We start from the raw sequence: 15,437 nt of genomic DNA on the forward strand, positions 1-15,437 counted from the left end.
CTTACAAGACAGACACTCTTTATTAAGACGGGCACTTTATTTGGTGTGAATAGCCTTTCTTTATTACTAAGGTCAAGCCCCGGTGCAGAAGTGTGTGTAGGGTATAGGGCCAGTGTAATAACTTACTGGAATAAACTAGTTTGAAGCCTTCTCCAGTGGCCTCTGCATCACTGTAGAACTCCAGCCAAAGGTGATTGGAGGTGCTGATGAGGGTCAGACCCAGCATTGATGAACCGGTGAAGGCACCCAGCATGTGAGCGGCGTTGTCTTTACCATCATAGATCTGGAGGCAGGAAGATCAAATGTAGATCACAAAGCAAGAGCAAGATCAAAAGAAAATGCTACCTGATATTTGTTTTGTGGTATATATATCCCGACAAAATAAGACAAAGAAAAAAGGGATATTGTTTGGATGTGAACAGAAATATCTGCAGTGCCCTCTTAGTTACATAGTAAAACTACTTCGAAACAATCAGTATTGTTTATAGCTCTGTATAAATAAAGGTGACTTTAATGGCTAAAAGTTATGTCGGTCTGGGAAAACTGAAATCTTCACCCTTTATTCAAATATTATTGAAAATTTGTTAAAGATTTTGTAAGCATATTGCATAGTTGTGCTTGGAGTCAGTTGTTTTATTTGTGATAACATGCCAAATTGTACAGACATTATTATTGCCCATGTTATAAACACATGCAAAAACAAAAGAGAACCAATGAAATATTAATAACTGAATGTATGTTTTTTCCTGTGAGCTTTTTGTTTTCCTATGCATTTTTTTTTTTTTGCATTGTAAAATAAAACCTGTAGTTGTAGTTTGCCTTTTTTGCCAAATAATTTTGTCAGATAAATACCTTAACCAAGTTTAGTGTTTTGTTCTTTTTTCATATTTAAAAAAAATATAATGTTTCCTCATATTTTGATGGTTTAAATGAATTTGTGGGGTCATTCAAAACAAATTTCCCCTCCAGACATCACGTTTGGCCACTACTGTAGGTCTCTGAGATTTATAAAAAAGAAGGAATAAAAATGAAAATGATGTTCATGAATATGACCATTTAAACTGGTTGTCAAGTATTTTTTTTTTTTTTGTAAAAAACAAAACAAACAAACAAACAAAAAAAAAAAACAGAAGTCCTTTTTCACTCTAAACTAATTGTGTATGTCCACCTGTAGGACTGATTTCTTCAGTGGAACATAAATGTACCCTATATCTACTCTAAATGAGGATTTTAGTCAAAAAGGCCCAGTAAAAGTGGCCCATAATGACTTGTGCACAACATTTCCAGTCTTCTGAAGCCATCTTTGTGTGAGGAACAGACTGAAATAGAATTAGTTTTTTTTTTTTTCTCCACTCAAAGTCTTGACATCCAGCCAAGCTCTCATTGGGCATTCACTGTAATTCGCTTTTTATAAAAGCGTCTGTCAAATGCATACATTTAAATGTAATATAAATGATTAGTTCAGAAATCATAATGATCCAGAGTTCAATTCATCGACTTAATGATCCAGTCGTTATGGTTAAAAGCTCACTGCAGTGGAAGATTATCAGTGATTAACAACTTAAATTTCGGTCTGTTTCACACAAAAGTATCTTATGATTTCAGAAGACTAGATATATAGCGTACCACCTACTGTATATGCTATTGTGATTTAGCATCATTTTAGAAAGTTTGACCAGCCCTGTCAACATTGACTTTTATAATACTGCAAAATAATGGCATAGACATTCTTCAAAGCTTTGCTTTTTGTGTTTTATACAAGAAAGTAAGTTATAAGGGTGAGGGTGAGTAAATGATGACAGAATATTTATTTATTTATTTATTGCTTTTGCTAATGTCTTATTCTGAACAAAAAATCTGAACAAAACTGGTGTCCTCTCCAAAAGCCAAAAAAGTCGAAGTGTCTATTTACAAGTGCAAATAGCCCGCCTTGTTAGCAGAAGCTCCCACCATCGTCTGATTGAGCCAGCCAAAATTACAAAAGAAATCCAGCTGATAACCCGAGTTCGAATCCACCATTTTCTGAACTCATTCTTCTTCCTTTTCCTATCACATATCAGCTTGGAGAGGCATTTATTTTAAATAAAAATCAAGAAAATATCTGAAAAGTGGAAATAAAATGCCTAACGGGTATTTAATAGTAGGAATAAAGTTTATTAGCTAGGGTTTTAGGGACAAGTAATTTCCCAGTAAGGCATTTATGATTGCAATAAATATAATTTTATACACTTGCATATGTTCTTATTATTGCATACTGTTTTATAACATACAAAAATAAAGTATCTGCCACTATTTGCACTAAGTATAAATAGCATCTAACAACTATTTACACTAAGCACAAATAGCTGCTGCCAAAAAAAGTTGCATGACTGTTGCAGCACTGTAACTAGGTGTTGAAATACCTTCAGAATGTCACCCTGGGCCAGATGGAAGGTTCTAGCCGAAATGTTGATTCCTTTCCCAGCCTGCACCTGTATGCTGTAAATGCACTCATGGTTGTTCTCGTAGTTCATGGGGTAATTCGGTGACAGCAGAATCCCTTCATTGTTGATGACAGATGAGCCGCACTCCGCTAGAGATGGGAAATAAAACCATGGAACATTGGGGAAAAATGGAGTAACACAAGCACAAAGCTAGTAATCAAAACGTCACCTACTATTATTATATAAAGATATTCAGTTAACATTTTGCAACAAGCTTTCAAGCACACCACACGGACATATTGCTGCTGTAAAAGCTCACCGTGCGTTAATACGGATCTGGCATTTTCAAAATGATTAGTCTGGACAGCACGAGTCTGCGGTGCTCGTGTGACAGGCGGGTCGGGAAAGTGAAATCGACAGAGCTGAGTCGCGACATTCGTAGCTTTAATTCAAAATCACATGTTGTTAGGGGACATAGGATGGACTCTGAACAATAACCATCAAATGTAGATTTAATGGAACAACAGACAGTAAAAACAGGTGTATTAATATCCATCATGTATTCTGGTGTAAGAGAAAGACCAACATAAAGCAACACAGCCCGGCTGATTTATTTAACGTCCCCTCGCCGTTTCCCTCCATGCCGCTCCATGTTATGACGATATTACCAGTGTCATATTTTGAATAAATCACCACTGTTACTGCCTCCATTTAGTAAATTACCTACATACACACCCCTCGGTGAGTCAGCCCAGGACATGATGTGAATTTACACTGGGCGAGGCTTCTTGCTTTTCCCATATGCCCTTCTTCTCACTTTCATTCAGTTCTGGGGGGAAAAAAAGTTAAGAGAACTGTGACTGACCTAATGAGGCTGCAATCTGAATTAGTTAGGCTGTCCCAGAAGGCATAGCATGATAGAATGAGTTTTTCAGAGCTTTGTTGTCTTACACTCACATATGTTTTTGTTCATACTAAAGATAAAATCAATTTTCAAGTGGCCTGGGAACATGGTTTGGGCTGGGAATGCGAGTGCTCCTGTCAGAAGTAATGTTTGCGTACAGTAGTTTCTACTCCGAGAGATGGACTCTGGTCCTGCTTTCATCCACAAAACCTGATCTGGTCTGACAGGCCGCTGAAGCTGACCGTTGCGTTTGGAAAAATTGGGTACTTTAAAATGTTACTTTCAGTGAGGAAGGAAGTATGTTAAAAGAATTATGGGATTTTCTGGGAGTTTCTTTGAGAGTCACGTCAGATGCCAGAGCTTATAAAGTGATGTTTAATCTGACAGAGCGGGAAGTTAGAGATCGGCTTGAGGGGAACAACATTTCAGAACTGGGAGACACTGAGAGGTTTGATACCTGTGCAGACTATAGACATTTCTAGAACTTTTTTTTAGGGTCTGCGATTAACTGTCATCATCCTTAAAAATTCTTCATGTTTGCTGAAAAGTGACAATAGTAAGCTATGTGAGGTTATTTCACCCCTTTCTTTCCTTAGCAATTAAAACAAGTTTTAGGTTTTTAAATTAAAGGGATAGTGCAGATAAAAATGAAATTTATAATGTCATTCCAAAACTGTATGATTTTTTGTTTTCTCCATCTGTGGAACATAAAAGAAGATAGTTTTTTGTCCTTTGTCCATACAATGGAAGTTAATGGTAACCAAAATGGTTTGTACTTCAAAATATCTTCTTCAATAGTTTCACAGAAGAAAGCAAGTCCGGTTTGGTCCAATTTGGCCCAGCATTTTCTTTTTTTGGGGGTGAACTATAGGGATGGGAGAAAAAGTCAATTCTCGGATACATTGCGATTCTCTCTTCAGTGATTCTGAATCTGAGTTTTGTTTAAACCGCAGATGTGCGATGGCACTGTGTGCGCTCTAGAAACAGACATATCCTGCTTGCTTCCAATCCCACACACATCCCATAAGATAATCTTCTATACAGTTCAAAAAGGTTGAAGCGAATTACAAGGGCAATCATAGGCTTCACTGCACAGGATATGTGCTGTGAGAAACGCGCTTTGCTTTGCTTTCAAATACTCACGTTCTGAGCATTATCTATATAATCCTGTATAGAAAAAAGATGCATCAAGATTTTATCATTGTATCCCTTTGAATCGTAATTGAACCGTGAGGTAATTCCCACCCTGAGTGAACTATCCCTTTAATTAAACACCATTGCTAAGGAGAGAAAGGGATGAAATAACCTCACATAGCTTACTATAGTCACCTTTTAGCAAGTGTGAAGGATTTTTAAGGATGATGACAGTTAATCACAGTATTATCCGTCCTTCTAGTCAATGGTGGTCCTGGTCGTAAACAACGTACAATGGCAATGTTTGACATGAAGTTGTGCTCAAAGCTGTCTCCATTCTTCATTCTAGTAAAATCACAAACATAAAATACCACTGTTACTCATATACATCTACTGAAATGCATGAAATTTTAATTATTCAAAAAAATGAGTCAAGTAAGATTCAAACTTGTGACCTCTCACACTTAAGGTAAGGATTATTCCTCTGAACATCAGTTCATGCTCGAGTGAGGGACTGAGAATCACCCCTAAGACTGAAATCCTAGAATCGCCCCTGGCACAGACCTTAGGTCACTGGGGGAACTTTTAGAAAGTAACAAGTCTTCCATTTTTCAAAACACAGAACAGGTTTTATGCATACTTAACACATTACTCATGTCCGTGAAAGGAATACTCAGTGCCGGATTCTTGGCATAGGCGATATTGGCAGTTGCCAAGCGTGGCAGCGTCCTCCGCATGCCACTCCTGTACACATCAGACGTGCACTACAATTCTGCTGTTAAAGGTATAATATGTATTAAAATATCCAAAAACCTCTAGAACAACCTACATTTTCCTGCCGGTAATGCCTTTGTGTTACAAGTCCGACTCTCTAACCATTAAGTCACAACTGCCCATATGGCATCATAACCCCCCTACCCTCAGCTGTCAGTAGAAATCATGGAGAATTAGTGCACTTTCCTGAAAAAATGCAGAAGTAGTAGTTGTAGTGTCAAAGCCGACGATCTCTGGTAGCGTCTAGCTAGTCACAGTTGTTTGTTTTACGATTTCTTGATGGACCACAATTACTCATTATTGCTGGCTGTGGATTCTGATAACCCCATAAAGTGAAAACGGCTGTGGAAGTCATAGATATGTGTACGTAGATGCCACATTCGACTGCGCCCGCCATCTTGGAATGTAGTCACACAGTAAGAATCAATGATGCCACAACATTGCACAACTTCTGGTTGTGAAACTGCAGAGATTTAAATTCCCAAAGAAATTAGATAATGGTTTGTGATTGTATATGTATTAACTCAATATTACAGGTTTTTAACTATGGTAACTTTTTAATGTCATGTTAGCTGATGCCTTCGTTTTGTTTTATTGTGTTAGTTTAGCAAAACATCTGCTGAAGTATACTGCAGATATAGATATTTATACCTGTGTCTAACTACAGTTGCAGACGCTCAGCCAGCTTGCTCTCGAGTGTTGACGGACCGGCTTTGACCGTTCCAATATGATGGATGGCTTACGTATAGCGGCCTATAGAAACAGCCGCTAGTGAGGAATCTATATATATATATATATATATATATATATATATATGGTGGAGGTGAACACAACAACTCTCATGATTTCACAGTCTGTCATGGCGTCATCAAGCTACATCTTTGTTATTGTTTTGAATAAGCGACCTCCAACGGTGAAACTTACATACTGTGCCAGTAAAGTAGTGATAATATTGTTGTACAGTACAGGTCAACTTAATAAAATAAAATAAAATAAAATAAAATGTGCGCTGACTTCAAAATATGCAGTGAGATACACACAGACATGCAGTTTACAATTATAGACAGTTATTAAAAAGAGTATGTTACTTCAGGAACTGAATTTTATTGTATACAACATTACATTACCATTAAAAAATCTGGGTATCACTATGATTTTCTTTTCTTTTTTGATACGTTGATATTTTAATTCAGCTGAATTGAATTAAAAGTGACAGTAAACACATTTTTAATGTTACAAAAGATCTCCATTTCAAATAAATGCTGTTTTTATGAGATTTATATTCAAAGAATCCCAAAAAACACACTATATTGAGGCTTATATCAAGTAGCATAACAGTGTTTAGCTGAGATAATAATAAATGTTTCTTGAGTATCAAATCAGCATATTATAAAGATTTCTGAAGAATCATGTGACTGAAGACTGGAGTACTGAAAATGGAGACCTGCCATCACAGAAAAAAGTAGTAAAAATATTCCAAATATTCTAAAATATTTATTAATATATATCTTTGACATTGCACAACAAACACCAGCATTTGCAAGTATTACTCTCTTTCACAAGATACCACAATAAGCAATGATCAGCTGATTAAAGCGAATGCAACATCCTCTGAAAAAAGATAAATGTGGCCATTTAGAAAAATGGTCTCATTTAAAACGATTAAACGATGAATGAAGTGCATTGTGGAGCCTAACACTAATCCCTATTCTCTTGTAGACCATAAACAAAACATGCATCAATCAACCAAATGGTTTATACGCAGTGTTTAAATGTATGTATACTAAATGGCTGCTGCAAACAAGTGTCTTGTTGCTAATCCAGTGGAAAAGGATTCTTGGCTGTTGAATCGTCGTGTCTGATTTCTTTAAGCCAGTCGCCTGGCGCCATGAAAGGCCAATCTGATAAGATCTGCTTCTGGTAAAAAGACAGGAGGCTTTACTTTCTTTGGTGACAACATTATTTGTGGGGTATACAGAAAGGATTCGGTGTGCTCACGTAAGCCACTGAAGCTCTTTCAATCAGTTTCTTCTAACGGTAAGGCTCTGCTCAATCGCTGGCGAGAGTTCAGGCAACAGTCACCAGATACAAATGTCCGCCACTATCAGATATTGCTGTTTGGATTGCATTTATTGTCAGGCTGTGTTGTCGTGCCTGACTCTTGTTCGGTTTGCTTGGAAACAGACAAAAATTGTCCAGAAGGCTCAGTGAGGCAGAAGTGGATGTTTCAGCCCATGGCCGTGTGGGCAATGACTGCCATGAGCTCAAATATTAAGATGCTGGAGTTACAAATGGCAGAACACAAGGGTAAGGCCGTGTGTCCACCAAAGTGTTTTTAGCCAGCTGAAAACGCCAACGCTCTTCGGAAAGTGCTTCGGTGTTTTTTCAGTTGAGAAGCTATATGTGCTATGATATGGGATATCCGCAGAACTATTATTAGTATCTAATTTCACAAATAGTTTATTTCTAAACATAAAAATAACAGAAACAGAAAATGGGCAAAGAGGCGGGACGTGGGTGGAGCTGAGGTGACGTGACGGGAGCAGACAAACGGCTAGTGGTGACAGCAGCGGCAATCCACCTGTCACTCAAGTGGCCCCGCCCTTAATTACGCAGAACTTTAAAGCTTAATATAATTTAAACGGATGAGTTATAAAAAAATTCATCCCCCTCACAGCTGTCATGAAGGGAAAAATTAGCTATATAGACCAAAACCACAATTTGTACCAGGCTGTAAACATGTTTTTTCCTGCTGTAAAGTTGGGCATTTTAACATGAGGCTCAATAAGATTCTGCTCTCTTTTGGAGCCTGTCCCTAGCGGCCAGTCGATGAATTGCAGTTTGGCTTCAAAAGAAATGGGGGGAGGTTGTCGTTTGGTTTTACCCAAACATTCTTCAACTCTCGGTGACCGGTAGAAAACACAGAGCGCTTCAGCATGAAATAAACGCTCAACGTTTAATAAGTGCCGCACTCCCATTGAAAACAACTGGATAAAAGGCTCTGGAAAAAAAGGCTTTGGTGGACACATGGCCTAAAGCTGAACGACATGGCTAACTTGGCTAACTAACTATTGAGATGGGTCTTATCATAGAGCATGATTACTGCCAATAGAAATCAAGACTTCAAAACTTTCAAACTTGTGCCACGTCCATTGAAATGAAACTCTTTTTCTCAAATGAAATGTGAGCAAGCTTCCCTATAAAGTACAATATTTTTTAATTATCTTGTTACCTTACTTTAACTAATTAGAAAAGTAAGTAAACTGAATTTAAAAATGGTTTAATTGCCAAATTTCTGGTGCTCCACAACCCTTGCTATAACCATATAAATAGACAATAAGATATAATCAGCAAGGGAGGGACTGGTCACCCACAGGAAAGCAAATTCTTGTTACTATAGTTATTCATTGCAGAAATAAAAAACCTTTAGAAAAAAAAAAGTTATTTTTATTTTGACAGCCAATTGAATAAAAGAAGCTAAAATCATCATCAAGATAAGAAACACATCTAATCACACATCTAACTGTAAAATATTCCAAGCAAAATCGAAGGAAATATTTATAATCATAAAATCATTAAATCATCATAATCATTAATCACAAAATATGACTTTAATTTGAACTACAAGTGCTAAAATGCAGGTCAGTGAAGCTGTGCGAACTGAGAACGAATTATGAATTATGAAAAGCTCTTTTCACACGAACACCCTGCATTTGCATTATTCTTACAGCCTTGAAATCCACATGCCTGATAAACCCACAAAGTCTCAGCTGTAAACCTCTTGAATAGAACATGCCTGTAACCCTTCTGAGTTATACAACATCTCACACAAACATCCTCAGCATGAGCTTTCCAATATAAGGCTGATATGATGAAAGGCAAAATAAAAGCCCTAGTATATCATTACCTGCATTTCCATCCAGCATGTCATCTGGCACAATAACATAATGAACTCATTGATACTGCTCAGTGCCTACTGAGAGGCAATTTTGCTACCATTTCTTTCATAAGATAGAGGTGAGTGGACCGCCTCAAGTGGAAGATGGTATTCAAACTCATCTGTGCATTTACCATCATCGAAGCATCATGGGGTTCAACATTGCTTAATTCCCTTGTAATTTGGCTGTGCAGATGCTAGACAACTCAGACGGCCAGCGTAAGAAATGGTTTTCACTGCAAATAATCCATTAGTACAGGGTTCAGCAAAGCCACGTTTCACTTTTCACTTTTTTCCCCTTAAGACAGGGTTGCTCTGTGTTAATCTAGCTTAATCCTTGGAGTAAACAGTAAAAAACAGGTGGAAAGTGACTAGACGTTCCATCAGGGGACTTCGATATTTACCAGGCCTTGTAAACACAGGAAACAAGCACATCTGAAATTGGAGTGTTTGGGAAAAACAAATCAATTTGAAATGCAGCAGCAACGCAGGCAAAACATTGCTGAAATTGCTTTATGATGGAATATGACCTTCTGAACCACAGGAAACAAAAGTGAAGGGAAACCAAAACTGATGAATCTGCAATGCAGTGTTTGTGTGGGTCAGAAGCTCGAACCTCCCTGACAGATAATCAGGTAAACTGAATTCTGAAACGTAATTTAAATTCCAAACACATCACACCTGTTCACACACCATTTAGGAGGTGTGCCTCTGTGTGTGTGTCTTTAGAGCAAGTTGAAAGGGCTTATATAATCACACATACCGAATAAATACTCATGTTCTTCACATTTTTCTGAGGTGGACTTATCACGTAGAAAGGTCACCCTATAGCACAAACAGGAGTGAGCCTCAATGAAAACACCTATTTTTTTATCTACTTATGCAAATATGCAATAAGTAAATTTTTATCTACTTATGCAAATAGTAGATAGATGACAGACAGATGATAGATAGACAGACAGACAGACAGATAGATAGATAGATAGATAGATAGATAGATAGATAGAGACAAACAGACAGACAGACAGACAGATAGATAGATAGATAGACAGACAGACGATAGATAGACAGACGATAGACAGATGATAGATAGATAGATAGACAGACAAACAGACAGACAGACAGACAGACAGACAGATAGATAGATAGATAGATAGATGACAGACAGATGATAGATAGACAGACAGACAGACAGACAGATAGATAGATAGATAGATAGATAGATAGATAGATAGATAGATAGACAAACAGATAGATAGATAGATAGATAGATAGACAGACAGACGATAGATAGACAGACGATAGACAGATGATAGATAGACAGACAGACAGACAGATAGATAGATAGATAGATAGACAAACAGATAGATAGATAGATAGATAGATAGATAGATAGATAGATAGACAGACAGACAGACGATAGATAGACAGACGATAGACAGATGATAGATAGACAGACAGACAGACAGACAGACAGACAGACAGATAGATAGATAGATAGATAGATAGATAGATAGATAGATAGATAGATAGATAGATCGATCGATCGATTGATCTTGCCATCCACACTTTCCTCATAATTCCTCTTCTTGTCCTTACGGAGCACTAGGATGGATTAAGCTTGGCTGAGACATTTTTTTGTACCCGATGATAATCAGCGGAAATCCCTTTGTTATCCTTTTACTCCTAAATTAAAAGCAAACTGCTTAATGCGGCACGAGATGAGATTTTGCCATTCTAAACCCCTCAGGGAGCACGACACAAAAGTGATGTCACAGCTACCCAATCCCACTGTCAGACGACAGAATATTAAAGGGAGCAATATTGACATTTTCCATAAGCTTGATAGGCCTAAAGTTCACTCTAACTGCATTGTAACCCAATTATACTGATTAGAGGAGAGCTGTGCTCTCTGTGGACAGATGAGAGGAAGAGTCTGAGGAAGAGGCTGCTGTAGTGAAAAGACAAAAGAGAGGAGGAGGAGACAGGTAACTGACATTGAAAGACACTGTAAGAAAGTTAAAAACCCTGCTGGGTGAAGCATAGGAAGACATCAATATAAAATGGTCTGCAGAGTTTGTTTAATGCTCAGAACAAAACCATGTACAGTATCTCCTCTGTAACACATCATTCCCAAACCAGTCATTGATTGTTTTCTGCCGAATAGTCTTGAATAGTCCTGCTGTTCTCAGTCTCAACAGTATATCAACAATTTTACAGTATGTTCTCCATTACAAGATGTTGACTTGTGGACCATTTTTGATCAAAGGACACTTTCCACAGAAGTTTTCTGTCTACCACCTGGCATTGCTCTAGTATAGCGAGATAAAATACCATTTGGGTCACAAATTCTGAGGTGATATATAACCTACCGTATGACAATTATCAATTCAATAATATAATTCTTTGCTAAATAAAATAATTTAAAACCTTTGGTATAGGGAATACATGGCAAGTTAGTATGTTAGCTCCAATTGCACAGTAAGCATTGTGATTTGTCCTACAGCAATTTGTGCAAGTTTTAGGTGTTTCTTTCCATCAGCAATATACAGCCTTTCTCTAGATGGAGTGCAGCTGCTTTTATCTCTTTTACAGCACAAATTGTCTTTTGACTCTCTTAAGAAAATACACACTCTCTCACAGCTTTGCAAAACACACAGAGATGAATTACAGATAAAACATTAAGAATTAATGATATGTGTAAGAGCATCTTCAATCAACCATTTTGGGGAAAAAAATATATATTAATATCACAGTTATCGCCGTATCTATTGTGGTAAAACTTTTTTACAAGTGAGACAGAACAAGATGTTGAAGTCCATTTCCAAATGAAAAACTCCAGCAGTGCTTTAATCATGAGGATTCGGTTAATGTCTCTCCCTGGCATTTGCAATAGAAGCACTGAAGCCGAATGCATTAAAAATGTACAAGACGTGCCCTGTAAGATATAGCTTGCAACAAAGAAGCCTTAAAAATACAGATTTAATATCTATGCTAATGATAAAGCCCTCCTCTACAGCGAAAAAAAGAACGAACAAATGGTGGAAAACGAGCCGGTCGTGAAAGTTTTGCCAGCTAGATCGACGGGATCAACATATTGAACCGTTTTTCACAGCTGCAATTAAAGTTTAGAATACATTATGAATTGCGAATGATATGAGGGATGGTTTCACATGAATAATTGATATGACGATTATACATTCATAAAGCATGTCATCGTATGCTGAGAGTCATGTGACTGGGCTGCAACTCCCCTCGGAACATGATTTATCAATGTGTGCCTTTGGCTATGATGAATATGTACCAGCATGCAAATCAGCAATCTGACACATTCTAGAGTATAATTTTTATGAGGTAAACAGTGTGTTTGGGTTGAGCTACTCTGGACAGTTTTTGCAATATGTGTTCATTGGTGATCATGGAAGCAAAGAATGTGCACAGCATCTGTTCAGCCCCCCCTACTGCATATGGCATAATCTTCATACACTGTAAACGCGAATTGGCAAAACTCAAAAAATTTGAGGTCATTAGTTACATAATTTTTTTTTTAAGTTAAGAAAGTCAAAATTTAAGTAAGCAGAACTGGCAGATTTCAATTTTGTACAACGTGCTCCATGATGGTAACCAAATAATCCTAACAGAAACTCTTTTAAATTGGGATAGCAAAGCATTAAACACTACTAAATCCCCAATTTAACATTAACCTTGTACAAAAAACATTATATAACACTTCATTTTAGCATTTATTCTCCCTTATGAGTGTCATGGCAAAGTATGCTGGGAAATAGAAATCCCAGCCCAGTTTCAGGTAAATTTAAGTTTGTCTAAATTAAAAGAAACAAGTTCATAAAACTTAAAACAATGAAACAATTCGGATTACTTAAAATGTGTCAGTTTCATGAACTCAAAAGAAAAAGAAAGTTCTAAATACTCATAAAAGTTAATTTGACTGAACTAATTTGTTTAATTTGAGTTTGCCCTAATCAAACCAATTCATTATTAAATTAAGGTTTACAGTGTAGTATTTTGAAACAATAAATTAGACTCTTAGAAAAAAAGGTTCTATATAGAAGCTTAAAGTGTTCTGTTGGCCGTTTCCATCATGAGATCATGTCATGGATTTAGTTTTAATTCATTTTGTTTTAAATCATTTTTTTATTTTAAACATTTTGTAATGAATTGAACAGTTCGTAAACATACTTAATCACTAGAAAATCTGAAATAACCTGTTAAACATGAAAGTATAATTCAATCATTTAAGACATTTCTCCTTATATAGAATCTTTTTGGCATAAAGTGTTCTTTAAAATTCAATCGAGAACCCTGGAGTTCTAAATAGAACCCATATACAGTAGAGTGTAGTAAATATTACAATTAAGACCATATGACTGGGTTACTTGCATCCTTGACTAGCAACCATCTTGAACTGGCAGAAAACATTCATTTATATCCAAAATATCCAGGGGAGAAAAGTCAATTTCATAATTTTAATAGTTCTATATATTTCAGAGTACACAGCTAATTTTGAATCACTGTCAATGATTTTATTTGGTACCAAATGGTGCAGCAGGGACTGATGCGATCATGTTAACCTGTAAAACCCTTGGCTCCTCTCAAGGTTTCTTCCTCATGTACTTAAGAGTTTTTCCTCATTATGTTGTAAGAATGTTTGCAAGGCAACATTCTAAGTAAAGCTTATTTGAAACAAATTGTATTGTGAAAAGGTCTATACAAATCAATTAAACTAAATTGAAAACATCGGAGGATTTCAGCCTTGGCTGTTTGTTTGAAGCGTGTGATCATCTCTGCATTCATTAAACAGCGCTGTGCATTATGACTTTAATTGAAACACAGCCTTTGTGAGCAGATTCCCATTCTTCTGAGTTTACATAAAAATACTGATATATCTTCATGTTTCAAAACATCTTGACCATCACACCTATCACTTCTGACCGTGGTATAAATAGACATTGATGTTAATTCAATTCTTGACTATAAAACTTTTAATGCTTTACTAGCAAATTCCAAGGTGCTAAACATCTCAAACATAATGCCTGCTTACATAGAGATGTAATATTGATTTATCATAGTATAATCTCAACCATACAAAAGCAGCACCTTGTCTCGCATAATACGCGTTAACGCTCAAGTTAAACAATTAACTTCACGTTAACAGTAAGTATGTGTCAGAGAAGATGCCCTGTGGTCTCTGAATGAGAAAAAGCATAATGTGTGATCAGATAATGTAATTCTTATTGCAACCCATGAACAGGCTTGGCTCAACTCATAAACGTCACCCGCATATGATTAATAGCACTGTAAGAGAAAGATCTGAGGCTGCAGGAGACTTTACCAGTGCAAAGATTCATCTTGAGGAATAGATTAAAGAAGGCAAGGAGGAAAATAGCTGGCTCGCTCTCGGTGGTTCTGCGTTGTGTTTCTCCTTGAACAGATCTGTGAGATTACTGTTGAAAAACTAATTGGAAGAACTTTAAAAGTTTAAAGCTGAAACGTGTAATTTCTGTGCCACCAGTCTCAATAAATGCAATTGCAAAAATGAATGAACACTCTCCTCGTCGGGTCAAACAGATAGTTGGACAGAGGGAATTTTATGTCTATGTCATGTCTAACACACTTGCTTATTCTAACCCCTGGGCCTAATTGTTGCCTAGAAGGCACATTTGTCTTTATTTTTTAAAAAAAAGAACATTTATTTTTTTCTTTTGCAATGTAAAATCAATAGTTGTGATGGATGGTAGGGAAAGCTGAGGCCTGTGTTACTGTCAAGAGTTTTTGATTAATACACTGCCTTTGTCTACCTCCCCTCAAGTGGAAGGTATAGGTTTTAATCCAAAACTAAAAACACCCTCAGCTCCTCCAGGTGTTACAGTCACTGCTTGCAATCTCAAGAAGCAGTAACCAGTGGCGGTTCTAGCTTGTACGGCACCCTTGGCGAACCCTCTACATCCTATACTTCTGACACCATGTCCTGACCAGACGCGATGCAATAGGATTCCAGCGACAAGCTGTCTGTCCACACCAGACATGAAACGACTACGAGACGTGACAATATCAATAAAAAAATCACAGCTAATCAGAAGAGTTTAAAGTCCCCCCTGTAGTCAATCATTTTATCCCTTATCCCTTAACACATCCCACAGATGCTCAATTGGATTGAGATCTGGGGAGTTTAGACGCCAAGTCAACAACCTTAAACTCGTTGTACTCCTCAAACCATTCCTGAACCATTTTTGCTTTGTGGCAG

At 37.0% G+C, this 15,437-nt stretch overlaps 1 protein-coding gene across 1 annotated transcript in view; it reads right to left on the minus strand.

Moving 5' to 3' along the window:
• Positions 1-15,437, minus strand: part of csmd3b (CUB and Sushi multiple domains 3b) — a 484,809-nt gene that overhangs the window by 160,238 nt on the left and 309,134 nt on the right. The window contains 2 exon segments of the mRNA XM_051873165.1: positions 127-283; positions 2,403-2,572. Coding sequence (XP_051729125.1) covers positions 127-283; positions 2,403-2,572 — 327 coding nt within the window.

This window comes from Ctenopharyngodon idella, chromosome 19 (genome assembly GCF_019924925.1).
Source record: "Ctenopharyngodon idella isolate HZGC_01 chromosome 19, HZGC01, whole genome shotgun sequence".
NCBI lineage: Eukaryota > Metazoa > Chordata > Actinopteri > Cypriniformes > Xenocyprididae > Ctenopharyngodon > Ctenopharyngodon idella.